The sequence below is a fragment of the Balaenoptera acutorostrata genome, chromosome 18, assembly GCF_949987535.1.
Source record: "Balaenoptera acutorostrata chromosome 18, mBalAcu1.1, whole genome shotgun sequence".
NCBI lineage: Eukaryota > Metazoa > Chordata > Mammalia > Artiodactyla > Balaenopteridae > Balaenoptera > Balaenoptera acutorostrata.
In genome coordinates this window covers 14,856,179-14,877,602 of record NC_080081.1, presented here as the reverse complement: position 1 = coordinate 14,877,602, position 21,424 = coordinate 14,856,179, and the positions used below count along the sequence as shown (strand labels likewise).

Sequence of the window (21,424 nt, the reverse complement as noted above, 5' to 3'; positions counted from 1 at the left end):
ACAACCTCAGGCAATGAAAATTTTTACTATTAATCTGATTTCATATCAAATCAAGGTATTTTTTTCCCCATTTTTGGGGGGAAGAGCAGGAGGGAGGCTGCTACACCAAATCATTTCCTTTCAAAATAAAAAGATGCAGGAATTCCCTGGCGGTCCAGTGGTTAGGACTCTGCACTCTTACTGCAGAGGGCCTGGGTTCAATCCCTGGTCAGGGAACTAAGATCCCAGAAGCTGCGTCACCCAGACAAAAAAATAAATAAAATAAATAAATAAACAAAATTTAAAACAAAAACAAAATAAAAAATGCAAGCGCAACAACACTAGGATCCTGGCCTGTCAGAAGACCAGGATATAAAGAATACAAACCCTTTTGTCTACAGTCAAGCCAAATGCTAAAGTCAATCGAGAATCAGGGGACACTTCAGAAATAAAGACTGGGGGCTTCCCTGGTGGCGCAGTGGTTGAGAATCTGCCTGCCACTGCAGGGGACACGGGTTCGAGCCCTGGTCTGGGAAGATCCCACATGCCGCGGAGCAACTGGGCCCGTGAGCCACAATTACTGAGCCTGCGCGTCTGGAGCCTGTGCTCCGCAACAAGAGAGGCCGCGATAGTGAGAGGCCCGCGCACCGCGATGAAGAGTGGCCCCCACTTGCCACAACTAGAGAAAGTCCTAGCACAGAAACTAAGACCCAACACAGCCATAAATAAATAAATAAATAATTTTTTTAAAAAAATAAATAAATAAATAAAAATTAAAAAAAAAAAAAAGAAATAAAGACTGGACTTGGACATAAACACCAGATTGCTAAACCTAGCAAAGAAACCATCATTTGTAGTGCGATATGCTTTTGGAGGTGCACTTCTTAAGGGATTTAAAAAAAGAGAATTTCTGCACAAACTAAGGTAAAATGTAGTTTTACCAGCACCACTTGGTTCTATTCTGAGATCCCACCAGCTCCTCAAGCTCAGTGTAAGTCTTCCTCCTTCTCTGCCTTCCAAGGACCTCTGGCACCGGACTTGCAACATCTGAAGCTGTGACAATACCACCCCCTCCCCATTTACAAAGTTGTGTTGCTTTGGGCACAAAACTGTTTGACCTCTCCGCACCTGAGTTTCCTCAGCTGGAGGCAAGGAACGCGGCTGCCCTTGGCCGGGCTTTTACAAACGTTAGCCATGGTTGCGGTAGCACTGCACCTGGCATTACGGGAATTTGCTTAAGGTCGGGAAGTATTCCGCAGAGCCCCGGCGGGTCCTGGAGCGCTCAGCGCGGCTGCGCAGAGGATGCGCCTCTTGCTTTGGAGAGCGGAGAGCGAGGGCAGCTGAGAGGCGGATGGAGGCGGGCGGCGCGAGGTCCCCTGGTAACCCTCAGTCCCCGCCTTCAAAGATCACCCAGCGTCACTGCACATGGTTTTCTGTGGAACTCAGTAGACGGGGCCAACTTTCTGAGGACGGAGGGGAGGGGAGCAGAGAGAAAAGTAAAGCCGAGAACAGCGGAGAAGGCAGGACCAGGAGGCAGAAAGAGGCACGAGGGAGGGAGCCCAGAGGCGGCAGGAAGCGTGGAGTGAGACCTCAGGCCAGCGGCGGCGCTGCGTGCTTCCTGCCCCCGGAAGGCAGGACTCAGGGCGGCCTCACTCAGGTCCACCTTCCCCACCACGCTCGGCGCCGTGGGTCCTTCCACGCACCGGGCGCTGCAGCGGCGCTCATGTGCACCTCTTAGGGCCTTGAAATCCTTGCCAGGAACGCAGCCTAAACATGTGAGAGGGAGGAAACCGCACAGTGGCTTTAAACCACAGCGGCTCTGTCTGCGTGACCCCGCGCGGCGTTTTCTTCAACCTGCCTGGGCCAGGGGTTCGCCTGTCACCAGCTTCTCAGGGTAATCAGACTTTCCCAGAGAGTCAGCCTGAGATGACCCGGAGTCAGCACGGCTCAGCCGGCATCGGGTTCATCTGCAGTTTGCAGGCTGAGTTCAGTCTCTCCAACACAACCCTCCCCCACCCCATATACCACCTTCTGCACAACTCGCATTCAGCGGTAGCTGCTCCTTACTCACTTTGCTCTGCCCTAAATAAAAAGGCCAGTTCCCAGAAATCAAAGGCAGCTAATTCCCTTTCTGCTTGTGAGTTGGCTGCCTGTGGGATTCCTTCCTGCTGCACCTCATCCTTCCTGGAAGGGTTTCTTAGAAAATGTGTCTCCCCCTTATAGGAATCCCTCCCCATGAAGCGTCTGGAATTTCCCTTCAAAAGACTTTACTTTCTGAGCAGCTCCTAGCAGAGATGACCAAAATCCACTCAAGAGAGGAAGGGAGGGAGGAGGGAGGGAGAAGAGGAATCCTAATTTGGCTTACTCAAAGGGACTACTCTTCTCTTTAAAATATTTGTTGAAGGAAAAACTAGGACTACATCATATTCTAAGGGGGGAGAAGAAAGGATTTTGAGTTTGCCTGAGAACAATAGAGCCATCTTTTTTCGACTATTAATATCAGATACACTACGGACTTGTATGGGGTTTTCCCAAAAGCAAAAAATAATTTGGTAAACTTTCATGTAGATGAAAAAGAGGAAGTTTAGAGCATGAGTCTGAGTTACCTCATAGCCCAAAAGAACAGAAGAGCTTACACTGGATAGACAGCCTTATGCCAAAGATGTCCCCACCTCGTGCTGGGGGAACTAACAGCAACAATGAGTAATCTAATTTCTAGAGCAATAAATTATACTTGCAATGCCCAGCCTGCCTGCCCAGGGACAGAATGCACTCTCCCCTCCCAAGTACAGCACTCAAAGGGTTTATGAAGATTGGCTACATGTATGTTTGAAGACTTAGGAATTATACCTGAATTCAACTCAAAAAAATATGTGAGGGCAGGTCTATAATAAGCAGATGGAGTAGAGGGTAAGGCTTGTGGGGTCAGAATCCTTGGTGAGTCCAGTCTAACGGGACAAACTACCACAATACAAAGCAGCTCTGATCAATGACCAGTGGCACTAACTCCAACCAAGCCCTCCGTGGGAAACGGGAGTTGCTCATGTGCTCAGGCTAACAAAGTACCACACGCAGGGTGACTTAGACAAGAGAAATTTATTCTCTCACAGCTTTGCCAGCTAGAAGTCCAAGATCAAGGCCTTGGCGCTGTTTATGAAAGAGGGAAGCTGCCAGAAGTTGACTTGGGCAGTCTCGGCTACATTGCTCTGCTGAGAAATTGCTTTCCAGAAGACTTCTGGCAGATGTAGCAACACCACCTTATAATTTTCAAAATGCTTCGACAGACAGCAGCCCAGTTCTGAGTATAAATTACATTCCCCTTTGTAGCTTTTTTTCATATATCTTAATTTCTGTGGGACAGTTACTAACGGGTCACTTCTCCATTCATCAGAGATGGATATTATACACTGCACTACTTCCCACATTACTTCCCTGCTGCCTTGCCCTGCTTGATTGGAAGTGGCGGAGAAAAATAAGTATATGGAACTTTATTCGTTCATTGTACTAAATCTAAAATCTAATTTTTAGAACACATTGTGAGTAGGTTTAATTTTGCCAGCTTCTAGAAGAGGGTACCAAAGCCCAGAGTGGTTAAGTGTTTTGCCTAAGGTCACACAGCTAGTAAGATCCCAGACTAGGACCCCTGGCTCCAGTCTGATGCTCTCTCCTTATACTCAGCTTGCTCCGATCTAAGACGGAGGTGTCAGCAACTCCAAGTTAGAAAAACTCAGATTAAGACTAAAGTAATTTACAATCACTGAATAAACCTATTAAGGGCAAGATGCTCAGCTAGGCACTGAGAGATGCCAAAGACACTAGTTTCTGCCCTTGAAGAGCTAACAATATAGTTTTTTTCTTTTTTAAGTCACAAATGAATAAAAGACTTAAATAACACTTGATCATTTAAAGCAATAAAAAGACATGATAGGACTTCCCTGGTGGTGCAGTGGTTAAGAATCTGCCTGCCAATGCAGGGGACACGGGTTCGAACCCGGGCCCGGGGAAGATCCCACATGCCGCGGAGCAGCTAAGCCCGTGTGCCACAACTACTGAGCCTGCGCTCTAGAGCCCGCGAGCCACAACTACTGAGCCCACGTGCCACAACTATTGAAGCCCACACGCCTAGAGCCCGTGCTCTGCAACAAGAGAACCCACGACAATGAGAAGCCCGCGCACCACAACGAAGAGCAGCCCCCGCTCGCCGCAGCTAGAGAAAGCCCGCGCGCAGCAACGACCCAACACAGCCAAAAAAAACAGGACAGACACCTTTCTATATTTACAGAGAGAGAAAAGAGTGCACACTGCCTAGATGAAGAATCCCTTCAATAGAAGTTAAAAGAAGTAGCCAGCTGGGTTTATCACATAATCTCAGTCACATCCTGACCAACAAAACACACCAATAAGGGTCTGCAAATAAAAGCAATTTATTGGGTGAGCAATTTTATGCTCACGAGCTTTTTGTTGACAAGTGTGAGATTTCCACTCAATTACCCTTGTAGGCTCAATCAATCCAGGCATTCTTGTCTGCCCAGGGTGAGGAAATAAACACAGCGACATAGATGCCATAGCTCATTCTCTGGAATTTGTCGTCCTGACTCAACTCTGAGCTCCTCAATTGTCCTGCTTTGGTAAAATGAGGACAAAACCAGGTTCAACAAGGGTTTACTACAAGGACCCAAGGACCAAGTATATCTAAGATCCCCACACATAGGAAGCTCCCTTCCTCCACAACACCTTGCTGAGTCCCCACAGGGATGAACAAGCCAGTTGTTCTCCCGCTTTGAGAGGAACTTAGAAAAGGGGGCGCAGGTGAGGGCAGACCAGAACCCCCAGCCACAAAAACGAAAATTTTGCACAGAAAAATGTCTGACCTTTGGAAACTGTTTTTAATCAGGGGCTCTTGGTCTTCATTGTCCATCAGAAATTTGTAGGGAACCTTTTAAAAATATTGATACCTGGGTTCCATGCCCTGAGATGATGATTCAAATTGGCCTAACCGGAGGGACCAGGCATTCAAATTTTAGGGCTGCCCAGGTGATTCAATCATACTGAGGGCTGAGAAACTGCTGTACAATCAATAGCAGGAACTTAAGATAAAACAGAGCTAGCAAGTTTAACAGATAATACATGCCAACAATTGTTTGAAGAAGGTAATTTCCAAGTATATTTAGGAAAGGCAGCACCAAGAGCCAGCCTGCAATCATTAAGAGGAAATCATGTCAAACTAACCTCAAGTCCTCTTTGTAGGGTTTCAGAACAACTACCCAGTAGATAAGAGACCTCTGAACTCCCGACCTCTCCTGATACCTGTGTCAAGTTCACCCACTGCCCACGATGTTCATTAGCAGATTGGCCACAACCTGGAGGACAGTCCCAGGACCTGTCCTTTCTCAAGTAAAGACAACAAAAGTTTTCAAAGCACTTTCTACAGGCAACAATGAGACGCTGAACTTTGACATCAACAAAATAAATGAACTTAAAACCAGATAAAATAGAAGTTTGTATGGGAATGAACTGTGAAGTCAGTTGACCATGGGTCCAATACATCTCAACTGTATGCGTTGCTGATGACGCCCAAGTTTTATCTCCAGCTCAGACTTCTTCTCTGAGCCCTTGACTCATGACCTGCTCAACCTCTCCCACGTGTACCAGACATCTCAAACTTAACTCGGTCAAGACCAAACTCCTGGTCTTCTCCAACCCATTCCTCTTGCAGGTTTCAGCATTTCATTTAATGGTGACTCCACCCTTACAGGGGCTCAGGCCAAATCCAGAGGTAACCTTGCAAGTCACTTCCTCTCAAGTTCCACCATCAAAGCCAACCCCCTCTCCCACAGCTCCACCTTTAAATAAGCTCTTCCCTGAACCCAGCTACTACTCACCACTGCCACTCCTTCCATCCTGGTCAAAGCCACTATCATCTCTGGCCTGAACTACTGTCAAATCTCCTGCCAGTCTCCCCATTTCTGCCCATAACTTTCTTTAGTCGACTTCCCGTACAGCTGCCAGGGTGATCTTACTAAATCCTGAGCAAATCATGTCACACCTCTTCTCAAAACTTTTCAGTAGACTCCATCCACTCAGAGTGAAGCCCAAGTCCTCCAACGGCCAACGGAGTCCCCATCGTCTCTTGCCTTACACTTGTCCTTCCCCCTGAATGTGCACAACTCACTCCATCACCTCCTCTCCAGGTCATCTCTGGGGTGTGTTGTCTTCTCTGTGAAGCTCCCCCTGGCCCCCCTGAAACTGTCACCTCCCTTCCCCACACACACTCCTGATCCCTTTCCCCATCTTATTATTCTCTTCTCAGCACTCATAACCATCTAACATACTATATGTTACTTATTCACCTTTTCTAGAGCTTAAGTTACGTGAAGGCAGGGACTGTTACCTCTTTTGCTCACTACTATATCCCAAACATCTAGAACAGGGCAGCAAACATTTTCTGTAAAGAGCTACATCATAAACATTTTAGGCTTTGCAGGTCACAGTCTCTGTTGCAACTTCGCATCTGTTGCAACATTCATGCTCATGAATGAGCATGGCTGTGTTTCAATAAAACTTCATTTACGAAAGCAGATAGTAGGCTGGATTTGACCTGTGGGTCACAGTGTGCCAACACGTGGTCTAGGAACATAACCTGGAGCACGTCAAGCACACAAATTATTTGTTAAATTGTCTAAGTAATTAGTTAAAACACTACCTCTGATCAGATCAAATCTGTCCAGTTCCAGATGCCACATGAGAATAAAGACACTGATAAACTAAAGAGCATTCAGGGGCTTCCCTGGTGGCACAGTGGTTAAGAATCCACCTGCCAATGCAGGGGACACGGGTTCGAGCCCTGGTCCGGGAAGATCCCACATGTGGTGGAGCAACTAAGCTCATGCACCACAACTACTGAGCCTGCGCTCTGGAACCCGTGAGTCGCAACTACTGAGCCCATGTGCCACAACTAGTGAAGCCTGCACACTTAGAGTCCATGCTCCACGACAAGAGAAGCCACCACAATGAGAAGCCCACGCACCACAACAAAGAGTAGCCCCCGCTCGCTGCAACCAGAGAAAGTCCACGCGCAGCAACGAAGACCCAATGCAACCAAAGATAGATAAATAAATAAATAAATTTATTTGAAAAAGAAACCTTACTAAAGAGCATTCAGTTCAACCAGATGGAAGAGGGCCTGAAAACCCTGCCACTTAAAAAGGCAGCATGGAAACTGGAGACAGTTCTCTGAAAAGATTTAATGGGTCCGTAAAGCCCATCTCTGAATACCAGAAGGCCCCCATATGAAGATGGGGAGTCAAATTCCTGTGTTGACCAAAAAATATAAAAGGAGACACAGATGAGTATAAATTGGTCAGAAAGAAAACTGGCTCAATAGACCATACTCTGGCATTTTAATATGAAGACATAAGAGCAGTAAATTTCCCCATTGCACAATGTCTGGAGGAGATTCCTGTATTCAGTATGGATTAGAAGCTCTCTCCCTTCCAAGCCTCTGATCTCATAACGTTGGAAGGAGGGCAGACAGGAGCTGGTTTCGGGAAAAGACCAGGCAGGGACTAGCCACACGAAGAAGTCAGCACAGAAGTGGCCATGAAACCAGGAAATGGAACAAGGAGCTAAGTCAGAAACCACAGCCGGGCTACAGATGTGCATCAGGAGCACACGACTAGGGGAAAGGATGAGAGAAGTCTGAGAGTCGGCAGGGATGACATAGGGGAGGAGTGTGACCTTGAGGAACTGCAAACACCAACAGACGGGAGAGAGGGGCACCCACACACGTCTTTCTATTCTCAGGACATACTACCTTCTACAGAATTCTGCGTCCTGCGTGCGCCCGTCTCCTGCCTGGGATGCGTCCCCTCCTCCTCCGTCCAACCCCTCCTCAAAACCCTGCATCAATCGGTGCACACCTCATTCATACTGCTCCTGCAGCACACACCCATCTGGGAAATAGACCGTGTCAATTTACAAACGAATACGTTAGCTTACAACTGCTACAAGAAGGTACCATGGCTATCTTTTAATATTTATTTACTGCTTACTATCTGCCAGACACTGTTCTAAATGTTTCACCAGTGTTTGGTTCATTTAATGCTCTCCACAACCCTGCGAGGTGCGTATGATGGTCAGGTAAGTTGCAGAGGTCAGATCTATACCCCGGCAATCTGGCTTCAGATGGGGCACTGCTCCACTGTACCCGACCTGGATGAGGGCTCAGTGTTGTATAAATGAGCCTCTGGCAATGGTGCTGGGAAAACAACATGGGCATCGGCCTGCTATCCCGCATTTATTCCCACAGCCCCGGTAACGCAACGGCTCCCTCAGTGGCAGCTGCCTTTCACCAGGCAGGACCCCAGGCCTGGCTCTGACGGCCCTGCAAAGGCAGGATAGCTGTAAGATCGGCCTCAACTCATCAGACAAGTCCAGCTGTGTGAGAAATGATGAAAGATGAGGCTCAGAAAGGAGATTCTGAAGGATCCTTGAAGGCCATGCTAAAGAATTACTCTTGAGAGCAGAAGGAAGCAGAGATTTTTAAGCAGGGGGATGGCATGGATTTGTTTTAGGGGAAAGAACGGTAGCAGGAAGACCCATTGGGAGGACATGAAGCCAAGACTGTTAGGTGAGGACGGAACAGGGGCGGGGAGGCACACAAGTTCCAGGAGGGTGGCATCTTTGTGGCCCCCTTTCCTGTGAATCCCACACATCCACACTCAGGAAACAGCTGCTGAATGAATGAATGACTCCAAAGGCATGTCTAAAGTTGAATCAACAGGATCTGATGTCAGCAGATGAGGCTGAAGAAGTCAAGGGGAACTGACAGGTTGATGCCTTCAGAACTGCAGGAATAAGGATGCCAACAACCCACTCAGCAATTCGGGCAGCAGCACAACAAACAGAACGTAGGAAAACATGCTCCAGATGCATGCCTATGTAAAGAGCATATTCAGTCACTAACATGAGTTTTAACTGTCAGCATATTCATTCGTTATTCACCCAACCTGTGGGAGCTAAAGCCAGGCAGACAGGACACTGAGCACTGCCAGCCTCCCGGGTGTGCCGAGGATGTGGGTGGAGTCCCAGCCGGGGCCTTCAGACCTCCCAGCTATGAGGCTCCTCTCTGGACCTGGATTTCCTCATTCATAGGATGCTTGCCTCACTGACTCATAGGAATGTCTGAGGGTTAAATGAGACATTAAAAATAAAAACAGGAGCAGTTGGTCCCGTCCCAGTGCTAGCGGGCGGGCGCCGAGCGGGAGCCGCGCGGGAGCAGCGCAGCGGCGGCGGCGGTTGCTATTCAGAGCCGTTGAGACGCCTCTGCGGCAGCTGGTGGCGCAGGTGGCTTGCGTGGACGCGGGCAGAGGCGGCCGGCCCGCCACCGCAGCCTCAGCGCCCGCGGCCCCGGCAGGCGCGTCGGGACACCCCGAGGCATCCTCCCCCTCCCGCCGCCGCGGGAGCCTCGGCTGCCGTCCGCCCTCCCGCATCCCCTCGCAGTCCGCACCGCCACACCTCCTCCCTGTGCTCGGACCCCCGGCCTCGCCCCCGAAACATGACTCGCGATTTCAAACCTGGGGACCTCATCTTCGCCAAGATGAAAGGTTATCCTCATTGGCCAGCTCGAGTAGATGAAGTTCCTGATGGAGCTGTAAAACCACCCACAAACAAACTACCCATTTTCTTTTTTGGAACTCATGAGACTGCTTTTTTAGGCCCAAAGGACATATTTCCTTACTCAGAAAATAAGGAAAAGTACGGCAAACCAAATAAACGAAAAGGCTTTAATGAAGGTTTATGGGAGATAGATAACAATCCGAAAGTGAAATTTTCAAGTCAACAGGCATCAACTAAACAATCAAATGCGTCATCTGATGTTGAAGTTGAAGAAAAAGAAACTAGTGTTTCAAAGGAAGATATTGACCATGAAGAAAAAGCCAGCAACGAGGATGTGACTAAAGCAGTTGACATAACCACTCCAAAAGCTGCCAGAAGAGGGAGAAAGAGAAAGGCAGAAAAACAAGTAGAAACCGAGGAGGCAGAAGTAGTGACTACAGCAACAGCATCTGTTAATCTAAACGTGAGTCCTAAAAGAGGACGACCTGCAGCTACAGAAGTCAAGATTCCAAAACCAAGAGGCAGACCCAAAATGGTAAAACAGCCCTGTCCTTCAGAGAGTGACATGGTAACTGAAGAAGACAAAAGTAAGAAAAAAGGGCAAGAGGAAAAACAACCTAAAAAGCAGCTTAAAAAGGATGAAGAGGGCCAGAAGGGAGAAGATAAGCCAAGAAAAGAGCCAGATAAAAAAGAGGGGAAAAAAGAAGTTGAATCAAAAAGGAAAAATTTAGCTAAAACAGGGCTTACATCAACCTCTGATTCTGAAGAGGAAGGAGATGATCAAGAAGGTGAAAAGAAGAGAAAAGGTGGAAGAAACTTTCAGACTGCTCATAGAAGGAATATGCTGAAAGGCCAACATGAGAAAGAAGCAGCAGATAGAAAACGCAAGCAAGAGGAACAAATGGAAACTGAGCACCAAACAACATGTAATCTACAGTAATAAAAAATATATCTCATTTTGGGCTCAAAGCATTAATCCAGTTACTGAAAAGAGAATACAAGTGGAGCAAACAAGAGATGAAGATATTGAGACAGACTCATTGGACTGAATTTCCCCCTCCCCCCCCTTGATGGAAGAATGTTCCAGATTCTAAATTGAGGACTTCATTAATGGCATTATTACTGTGTTATGACTGTTAAAAAACATTTCCTGTAAGATACACACTACATATTAAGGTCAGCCATCATTCCTGTTAAAAGATTTTTACCAAGCTTAAAATGAAGCTTTGTGTTTGAAAGTTATAATAAGCTCAGATGAAGATGGTGGTTGTACATTATTTCATTTAAAAATATAAAAATTCATTTTGTTTTGAAGCTAGGTGTTAAACTGGAGTAGCTACTATACCCCCAGAGAATGGGGCAGTTGTGCCCTTCCCTTGACATTCCTTTGTTGTTCAGTTCTTTAGAAGATTAATAATTGTTTTTTAATCCTGAGAGATTAAACAGTAGACTTGTTAAGAAAACAAAAATGAAACTGTAACCAAAATTTTAAAATAAAGTTTTTTTTAAATAAATAAATAAAAAATAAAAACAGGGACTTCCCTGGTGGCGCAGTGGTTCAGAATCCGCTCGCCAATGCAGGGGACGCAGGTTCGATCCCTGGTCCGGGAAGATGCCACATGCCACGGAGCAACTAAGCCTGTGCACCACAACTACTGAGCCTGCGCCACAGCTACTGAAGCTCATGTGCCTAGAGCCCGGGCTCTGCAATAAGAGAAGCCACCGCAATGAGAAGCCCATGCACTGCAAGGAAGAGCAGTCCCCGCTGGCCACAACTAGAGAAAGCCAGCGGGCAGCAACAAGACCCAATGCAGCCAAAAATAAATAAATAAAATGTTTAAAAAAGTAAAAACAATTGAGCAAGATTCTGAGCCCAGAGGAAGCATTCAATAGGTGTTAGTGGTTATGTGTATTGTTATCTAAATGTTTCCATCTCTGACGACTAATTGCATGCAAGTGCTGTGAATAAACTTAAAATGCAGGTCCCTTCCACACCTACCAGCATCAGAATACCTTGAGGCAGGGAGGGAAAGAGCCCTGCATCTGCATTTTTAACAGCACATCAGAAAATACTGCTGAAAATGGGAAAACATGAGTTAACATCTGAAGAAAGGATTCAGTTTACCCCCTGCCATTTTCAGTTATCCCTAGGTATTTACCTAACATAAAGAGATCTTAAAAGGAATAATCTTTGAACGGACCTAAAAGTTACCTTCCTGTCTTCAGGCATCCCCTGGCCCCAACAACCTGAGGCCATAACTCTGGACTGGGTCAGTTGAATTAAGATTATCTCCAGCCTCCCGATTTTAAGCCAGGGGAGGCTGAGATTCACTTGCATGTAGCTACATAGAATTGCAGGGCCGAAGATGAGACCTGAGTCCATCCACACCTAAGTTCAGACCTTCCCACTGCATTACAGGTATTCACCTTTATTTTATCCGTGGTGGACACAGAAACACAGAAAACACTTACAAGGGCTTATCTTACACAAAGAGGAAACCCATGGAAAAGCCTCATGGTAAGAGGGACAGGGTTCCCTGGATCCATCAAAAAGTTACAGGCAAGATTTAGGATGAAGGTGTTCCACACCCCACATAGCAGACATAGCCTGGGAGACAGACAGGGAAGGGTAAAAAAATTAACCAACAGAAACCTCAATTAAATAGTTGGGAGACCAGGAGGGGGAGCTCTCACACCTGCAAAAATATCAGAGCCCAAAGGCAAGCAGACAGACTCTTCTTTCCTGCCAAGGACTCAGCCAATGAAAACCCATGGGGTTTCCTAGTGGCACAGTGGTTAAGAATCCGCCTGCCAACACAGGGGACACGGGTTCGAGCCCTGGTCCGGGAAGATCCCACATGCCGTGGAGCAATTAAGCCCGTGTGCCACAACTACTGAACCTGCGCTCTAGAGCCTGCGAGCCGCAACTACTGAGCCCGCATGCTGCAACCACTGAAGCCCGCGTGCCTAGAGCCCGTGCTCCGCAACGAGGGAAGCCACCGCAATGAGAAGCCCACGCTCGCCGCAACTAGAGAAAGCCCGTGCACAGCAACAAAGACCCAACGCAGCCAAAATAAATAAATAAATAAATTTATTTTTTAAAAAAAAGAGAAAGAAAAGCCATGGACTCTGCTTACGACAACAGCCCTCGCAACTCTCTTCTCCCCTCTATGAGAGTTCCCCCTCCCCTGCCCTTTGGAGACGTACACATGGCTCGCCATGGCTGCAGACCCTGAATTGCAACTCTCTGCTGATCCCAAATAAACCCATCTTTGCTGGAGAAATATCTGACAGTCTGTTTCAGATCAACAAAGGGAAGGGAGTCAGCACATTGGGGGACCCCTGGAAGACTGAGAAAGGCAAATTATCCACGTGACACATCTGAGTGGACACTAGCTGACACCTCTCAGGCTGAGCAGGTGAGGACTATAAAGACCCCAAAAATCAGGAATACACTACAGGAAGTAAACTTAAACTTGTTACACGTGTATTTCACTGTAAGGGCTTAGTAGTAAATTTTTATTATTTATTTATTTATTTTTGGCTGCATTGGGTCTTCGTTGCTGTGTGAGGGCTTTCTCTAGTTGTGGCGAGGGGGGGCTACTCTTCGTTGTGGTGCACGGGCTTCTCTTGTTGCGGAGCACGGGATCTAGGCGAGCAGGCTTCAGTAGTTGTGGCACACGGGCTCAGTAGTTGTGGCTCATGGGCTCTAGAGCGCAGGCTCAGTAGTTGTGGCACACGGGCTTAGCTGCTCCACGGCATGTGGGATCTTCCCGGACCAGGGATTGAACCTTGTCCCCTGCAATGGCAGGTGGATTCTTAACCACGGCACCACCAGGTAAGTCCCATTAGTAGTAAATTTTAATACACCTTTAGGGTGTTCTTCATCTTCCATGGTGCTGGAGTTATTGTATAAAATTGCCAAAACTAATCAAACTAAACACCTAAGACAGGGGAACAAACCAAAGTCAGAGAAAGAGCCCTGGAAAGCTCACCCAGCCTGCATCTACAACATTTGGATTTCTGACTGTTGACAAAGAACAACAAGATTCTAACAAGTAGTAGTATGAAAACGGTGCAAAGAATCCTAGTTTGGAATTACACATTTCTGTGCATTCACGATCAGTATTTACTGAGGGCCTAACAGGACCAACCTCTCTAAACATCTCAGCACTCAGCCAGTTCACATCCCCCCTCATGTCATCAGCTTCTCTGACAAGAGTCTCCAGAGAGTCTGTCTGGACACCAGTGGCAGTTTCCACAACAGCACTCCCTTTGCAAGGTGACAGTTCACCAACTGAGACGTGGTCAGCGTCGGGGAAGCTACAATTTAACCACTCCCTGATGGGCCAAGTGCATCTGGCCAAAGACCCTACTCAACCCTCATCTCTGGGGACAGGTCCCACACTAACCCCCAAACTGCTGGCCTCTGAGACGAGGGTGGGAGAGAAGTACAGAGCACACCCCAGAGGCCTGCTGTGCAGGACAGTGGGAACACCACCAGGAAGAGTCTCAGCAGACTGGACACGGTTCATAATTTATGCCACTTATTTCCAATAATGGGGATGAACAAGAATTATTCAATAAACCATGATAGGAAGATGGGCTGTTTCAGAAAAAATGGGGCCTATCTTATATCTAACACTAAGAGAAATTCTAGCTGGCTTTATTGTTAGAAATGAAACAAGAAGTAAAGTAAAATGCTTACAGAGATTTAGATGATGCTGGGATTTAGAAAAGGTATTACACAAAGCAACAGGAGAAACCAAAAAGAAAAGTTTGATATACTTAATGATATATAATTTAAAACCTCTAAGCTAAATTAAGAGAAATGAAAATCTGCAAAATTATAAGCACTGTTAAAAGTTATTTCAAAAATATAAATACCTCATAGGAAAATATCTATTAATACACAATTCAAAAAAATAATAATAAATGGTCAATAGACACCAAAAAAAGGTTCCATTTCTGCAAATCAAATAAATTCAGGGCTTCCCTGGTGGCGTAGTGGTTGAGAATCTGCCTGCCAATGCAGGGGACACGGGTTCGAGCCCTGGTCTGGGAAGATCCCACATGCCGCGGAGCAACTGGGCCCATGAGCCACAGCTACTGAGCCTGCGCATCCGGAGCCTGTGCTGAGCAACAAGAGAGGCCGCGATAGTGAGAGCCCTGCGCTCCGCAATGAAGAGTGGCCCCCGCTTGCCACAACTAGAGAAAGCCCTCGCACAGAAACGAAGACCCAACACAGCCAAAAATAATAATAATAATAATAATAATAATAATAATAATAATAAAATAAATTCAAATTAAAACTGCTTGATATTGGGGGACTTCCCTGGCGGTCCAGTGGTTAGCTCTCCGCGCTTCCAATGCAGGGGGCGTGGGTTCCATTGCTGGTCGGGGAACTAAGATCCCGCATGCCTTGTGGCGCAGCCAAACAAAACAAAACAAAACAAACAAAAAAACGAGTTTGATATTATTTTGAACTTTAGACCTAGAAAAATGTAATTCACGTACTCAAAGCTGACAATGAAATGAGCTCACAAACAGCTATTAAGAGGGCAAATTGGCCCGAACCTGATGGAAAACAATGTAGCCTTTCACTGGTTATTTTACTTCTGAGAATACAGAAAAAGGAAAGACGCACCAAAATACAAGGTCATGGATATACAGCACCTCATAATTAGCAATAAACTGTGCTAGACAAAAGTGAAAGACTGCATAAACTGCAACTAAATACCATGTTTTAATACCATGCTTATTTAATGCCATAAGTAAATGTTAACCATAGAAAATTAAGAAGGGTTCAGGATTCAAAACTATTTCCTTTTATAGAAAAGATGAATGTGGGCACGAAGGTGTGCATAAAGATTTCTAGGGGAAAGACCAAGAAACAACCAAAATATCAGCAAGTGTACTTGGCTAATAGAAACATATCCTTATTCTTTTCGTCTTGCTCTATAGTTCTAAATTTCTTACAAAAATAGAAAAATACATATTCTTCTCTAAAACCCACAAAAATTATCAAAGCCATAGTGTATGACTCCTTAGATCCTATGTGTGCAAACTGTGCTGTGGAAACACTAAACCCCAGATGAAATTTAAGAAGCACATACCCAATGAGAAAATGAAAACTTGACTTTTCTCTACAAGGTGGGCCTTCTCTCTGGGCGGAACTTCCTGGCTGGGCTCATTTCAGCTTTCCCGTGACAGCCAAGTTGGGGACACAAGGAAATCACTAAGGTACCTCAGACTTTGAATACAGGATGGCAATCATGGTCAACAACTAACTTCGCAAAGTCTGGACCCCACCGCCCTTTCTTTCTTATTTTGGCGTGGCACACGGGATCTTAGTTCCTGGACCAGGGATCAAACCCGTGCCCCTTGCTGTGGAAAAGCGGGGTCTTAACCACTGGACCGCCAGGGAAGTCCTGGACCCCTTTTTACAAGTTAATACTGAAGTAACAATGCCAATGGGAGAAGTGACTTAAAGCAGTAGCCAGCATCAAGCTTCCATCAGAATCACCTGGAGTGCTTGTTTAAACCCCATCCCAAGAGTTTCTAACTTTACAGAACTGGCCTAGAATGAGTGCAGGGGAATTTGCATTTCTAACAAATGCCCAGGTGATGAGGATGCTGAGTACCATACTTCGAGAACAGTCGCCCTTTAGCTTGTTTATAGAGACGTATCACATACCATGACCTCCAACAGCTGCTAAGAACTTCCCTTGAGAAACTCCTGCCGAGAAGAACAAAGAAGTGTTTGCAATTGCCTTTGCGTTTACCAATCAGTATACCAACAGAAGCAGCTCAGAACTGCAGTTACATACACAGGGAACACAGGCTCAGAAGCCAGACTGCCTAGTTTACGGTCCCTCTCCACCACTTACTAGCTGTGTGATGGTAGACAACTTATTCAAACTCTCTGCTTCGGTGCCTTCAGCTGTAAAATAAGAGATAATATAGGTCCTTGCCCTCCAGCAGGAAAACTGGAAATGGGTGCCTACCAAAATCAATGAGAAGTCCTCACCTTCCCATTTCCATTCGCATACATTTTGAAAGTCCACCAACAGAATGGGCTTGGAGAGTTCCTTGCCCTGCCTGAAGTTACTGTAACCACACCCATATTTCTTCTTCTAGGCCCCTCTTGATCCTGAAAGGCCACCAAATGGCCAAGAGACGTACCTACACAAACTGAATACACCACCATCAAAACAAGCATAGGAGCTCCCGTCCCCGGGGGATCCCCTAGGCTGTCCCATTAAAAAAAGGAAATAGAATATACGAGAAAGATGAATGGGTTAGGGTCCTGAAACAAAAGGTCTAATAATCAAGCAAGTGTGACTAAAGCCCAAAGGTTGAAGTTAGTAGTCCCAGCTACTAGATGGAAAACTTCAGTTAAGAGCTTCTCTCTGAGCCGTTTTTCATTGGTGTTTCCTCTCAACTCAAGGACTCTTCAGTGGTTTCAAGACAATAGGACTCCTGGGCAGACCACCTGCACCAAGACCACAGAACACTTCTCTGAAGGCTAGAGACCTGGATAAGACCACACAGACTTCAGGGACCCCATCCCCAGAGTGGTCCTCAAAGGTGGAAGTGGAAAGATTCCCAAAAGGGAAAGGGCTGGTCAAATGCACACTCCAGTCGTGGCTGTGAGTCCCAGGCAAAAGCAAAATGTGTTCTCGAATAGTGTCCCCGTTCATTAAATACAAATTAAGAGTGTTTTTTAATCCACTAGAAATTTGCCTTAACTACGTACCAGGACACTGAGAGACGCACACGGAGAGAGAGAGGGAGGGAGGGAGACAGGGTCACAGACACAGAGGGAGCCCGGAGGAGTTGGAGCGCTGCTGTCACATAAGACATATAAGGAATATGGTTAAGGGTGGGGACATTGCTGGAAGACGGCGACTGGTCCAGGGCACTAATTACATAAAGGAAGCTGTTCATAAGCTGCTTGCTCACGAAAAAAAGAAAAAAGGGTGCAGTTCAGAGGTGGAGTCGGGGGTGGGGAGGGTCCAGTCCCTCCTCCCGCTGAGTGCCGACCCCCCACGGGCAGACTCGGGTCTCAGCCTCCCCGCCTCCTGCTCCCGCCGCTCCCGGCAACTGGAAGCTGACGGGGCGGCGAGCGGAAAGGCAGGGACACCCGGCGCCGCCGCCGCCAGGTCCCTATCACCGGCCCTCTGCCCCGCCGCCGCGCGCAGGCGGGTACCAGGCGGCTAGTGCGGGGCGGCCCCACCGGCAGCAAGAAGCCCAGCGGCCTGGGCGCCAGCGGAAAGCGCTTGCTCGCCGCAACCCTCTGCCCCCGAAAGGCGCCAGGCGCCGGCCCGCGGCGGCAAGGGGTGTCACGGCTCAGGCGGGGCGCTCACCAGAACAACACGCGCGAGCAGAGGTTCGCGTCCTGCAGCGGGTTGGGCTTCACCTCCGGGTACACCGGCAGCATCTTGCAGGCCAGGACGGGCGCTGGCCGGGGTTGCGCTGCTCCGGCGTGGGCGCCGCTCCCGCTGCTCCTGGAGGCGTCGGCTGGGATGCTGGACCTCAGGGTGCCGCGCGGATCCGCGCCACGGGAGCCAGAGAACAACTCGCTTCCGGGAGCGGAGCGCTTGTGGCCCTCCGGGTCCCCGCCTCCCAGGCCGCGCCGCCTCCCGGGGCCGCCTGGAGGAAGCCGGCAACGCGCTGCTGCCGGATCCCTGGGAGCCTAGAGCTACAGGCCGCGTGCGGGGGCGGCGGCACAAAAGGTTGGCCGCGTGGACGCAGTAGGAAGCCTGGCGAAGGTGTGAGGCAAGGCCGCCGGCGCCTTTGGATGGAGGCGGGTAGGCCGAGCGCAGGGAACACCGGGCTCCGCGCCTAGGCGCCCACGTGCTGGCACCTGGCTGCAAACTCTGCCGTAGTTCTTGCTCCCAGCCCAGGCACCCACCCAGAAGGTGGAGAGGGGAGGCGCCATATCTGCCCGCCCCTGCTGCTCAGAAACGCCCCCTCGGCAGCGGTTTCCAAACGCCGGGAGAAAGCGGGCAGAAGGCGTTAGCAGTCTGCCCTCTGGGCCCCCTGCCCTCATCCTGACCGAACTAGGGTCCTGGGGGAGGGTCTCCGACCTGCGGCCGAGCATTTGACCACGGACAACAGCAGGGTTTAGCACAGATTATGTTCGTAGAGCTGCAAGAGCTAAAGAAAAGTAACAGAGGGTTAGAACTCAAATGATTTTGGAAGATGACTGCATGTTGCCATTGGGGACAGGCTTTTAGCATCTCACGTTGCTGCACTGTGCGAGGGACCTCTGTGAGCTTTTTGCTGCCCTCTTAGATGAGGAACGGGGAATATGGGGAGAGAGAGACTGCCTTATGATTTCTTTCGTCATGTGCTCAGATCCTAGTGGAATAACAGTGACATGTGTTTACAAAACACGGTTGTTCGAATTTCTGGGGACCTGATCTCACTTTTAACTCTAACAATGCCCTATTTAAGAAGGCATTATTATCCCTATTTCACAGATGAAAAAGATGAGGCTTAAAGACAGAACTTGACCAAGGTCTTAAAATCAATAAATGATGAATTCTGATTTGGACTCAAGCGAGAGTCCAGCATGGTCTGGTGGATGGACAGTGTGTGTGGAAAGTACCTAGAATACATTGTTTGAATGAATGAATGACTGTAGGACTGAATGAACAAAATCTTGAATTCCCACTCATAAGTGTTTAGTTATTTGTGTGGCCATCTTACCAGCTCAGCAGTTTCTCATCCCTTCTACCCTAAATGAGGGAGGATCAAAGTTCTTGGCGCTTATAACAAGATCACTTTGATAATTTCCCATGTACCTTGGCTAAAATGGTGTTATTAATAATGGCTTTTAACAACATTGTAAATCAACTATACTTCACTTTTAAAAAAAAAACGGCTTTTAGCTTCAGTTACGCAAGATGAATACATCTGTTAACTAAGCACAACCCTGTGGGATCCTTCTGGGCGCAAAAACCCGTCTTTGTCCCCTCCTTTCTTATTTGAAGGATAAATACTTCAGCCTCCTAGACCTCCCTGTTGCAAAGAACAGATTCAAATAGTTGCTAATCATGGAAGTAAGAGACTGCAGAAACAAAGGAGGAACAATCAAGAAACTATAGTGCAGTGATTAAAGCAGGATCCTGGTTCCTCCTCAAGGAATATACATAAAAATATCTTTGAGTTCTTCTGCAGGAAATAAAGCCCCCGCCCAGGTGGATGGTAACTTCAGGCTGAGCACAGGATTCCTGGAATACTGCCCTGTTACCTCACAGCAACCAATCTGAAGAAATTCACACACCCTGCAGCCCTCACCCCAAATTTTGCCTATAAAAATGTCTCCCCAAAACCATCTGGGAGTTTGCAGTTTCTGAGCATGAACCAACCATCTCTGCCTATGAGTCAATTTTTTCAGTTTCCATTAAACAACCATCTCTGTATTGTAATGGCACTTGTCGATCCATTTGGGTGTTTTATTGCATTTTCCCGCATTGTTTAAAATAAATACATGGAAGATGGAGAAAATAGTATGCTAATTTAATAAAGCAATTAATGCAAATATGGAGAGAGTATGAAGTAGACCAAAGGAAGGCACCTCCTCAGTCTGGTTTGGATGCATTTCGAAGGAAGAGAAAGGAATTTTTTTGAATCTGTGAAATGCCTATAGCAGCTTTATTCATAACTGCCAAAATTTGGAAGTAACCAAGACATCCTTCAGTAGGTGAATGGATAAATAAACTGACCCATCCAGACAATGGAATATTATTCAGCACAAAAAAGAAATGAGCTACCAAACCATGAAACGACATGGAGGAACCTTAATGCTTACTACTAAGCGAAAGAAGCCAGCCTGAAAAGGCTGCATACTGTATCATGCTAACTATATGACAAAAAGGCAAAACTATGGAGTCGATAAAAAGATCAGTGGCTGGGGCTTCCCTGGTGGCGCAGTGGTTGAGAATCTGCCTGCTAATGCAGGGGACGCGGGTTCGAGCCCTGGTCTGGGAAGATCCCACATGCCGCGGAGCGGCTGGGCCCGTGAGCCACAACTACTGAGCCTGCGCGTCTGGAGCCTGTGCCCCGCAACGGGAGGGGCCGCGATAGAGAAAGGCCCGCGCACCGCGATGAAGAGCGGTCCCCGCACCGCGATGAAGAGTGGCCCCCACTTGCCGCAACTAGAGAAAGCCCTCGCACGAACCGAAGACCCAGCACAACCAAAAATAAATAAATAAATAAATAAATGTATTAAAAAAAAAAAAAAAAAAAGATCAGTGGCTGCAAGAGGGTGGAGGTGGGAGTGAGGGATGAACTGGTGGAGCACAGAGGATTTTCAGGACAATGAAAATACTCTGTATGATACCATAGTGATGGAAATGTCATTATACATTTGTCCAAAACCATAGAACGCACAACACCAAGAGTGAACCCTAATGTAAACTATGGACTTTGGGTGACTAGGATGTGTAAATGTGGATTCATCAATTGTAGCAAAAGCATCACTCTGGTGGAGGAATGTTGGTAGTGGGGAGGCTATGGAGGGCAGATATGGGAAATCTCTGTACTTGCCCCTCAAAAAAGAGAAAGAAAGGAAGGAAGGAAGGGGGAAAGAAAAGGAAAAAAAAATCTATGAAACACTGGTAAGACACTGATGAAGACTATTTATCCAAAAGGTGAAATGTTTTAATAGTGGAAATAAAGAGATTTTTAAAGTTATAGATTCAGATTCTATATTAATAAAATATCCCCATTGATCCCTTAGAGAACTTCAGTCTTATATAGCATCTGATAGAGATAACAGCTTTCTTCAACTCAAGAAAATTAGAAGGGTAGACTT

At 47.2% G+C, this 21,424-nt stretch overlaps 2 protein-coding genes and 1 non-coding gene across 7 annotated transcripts in view; 2 read left to right on the top strand and 1 right to left on the bottom strand.

Moving 5' to 3' along the window:
* The window catches only part of ABCC4 (ATP binding cassette subfamily C member 4), a 222,594-nt gene extending 204,046 nt beyond the window's left edge, over positions 1 to 18,548 (bottom strand). Inside the window, exon 1 of one of the 5 annotated variants that reach the window (XM_057532602.1) lies at positions 17,967 to 18,548. In XM_057532602.1, coding sequence (XP_057388585.1) covers positions 17,967 to 18,040 — 74 coding nt within the window. In that variant the 5' untranslated portion in view covers positions 18,041 to 18,548. Of the gene's footprint in view, positions 1 to 1,107; positions 1,191 to 16,627; positions 16,657 to 17,966 lie in introns of those variants that run through there. The other 4 variants (XM_007196842.3, XM_007196848.3, XM_007196844.3 and 1 more) reach the window with 4 other exon arrangements.
* Positions 144 to 216, top strand: TRNAK-CUU (transfer RNA lysine (anticodon CUU)). The gene has a single exon. It is a non-coding gene; the product is annotated as a tRNA-Lys (tRNA).
* Positions 9,267 to 11,070, top strand: LOC130705589 (PC4 and SFRS1-interacting protein-like). The gene has a single exon (XM_057532604.1). The coding sequence runs from the start codon at positions 9,536 to 9,538 to the stop codon at positions 10,535 to 10,537; it is 1,002 nt and encodes a 333-aa protein (XP_057388587.1). The 5' UTR covers positions 9,267 to 9,535; the 3' UTR covers positions 10,538 to 11,070.
* Positions 18,549 to 21,424: the final 2,876 nt, after the last annotated feature.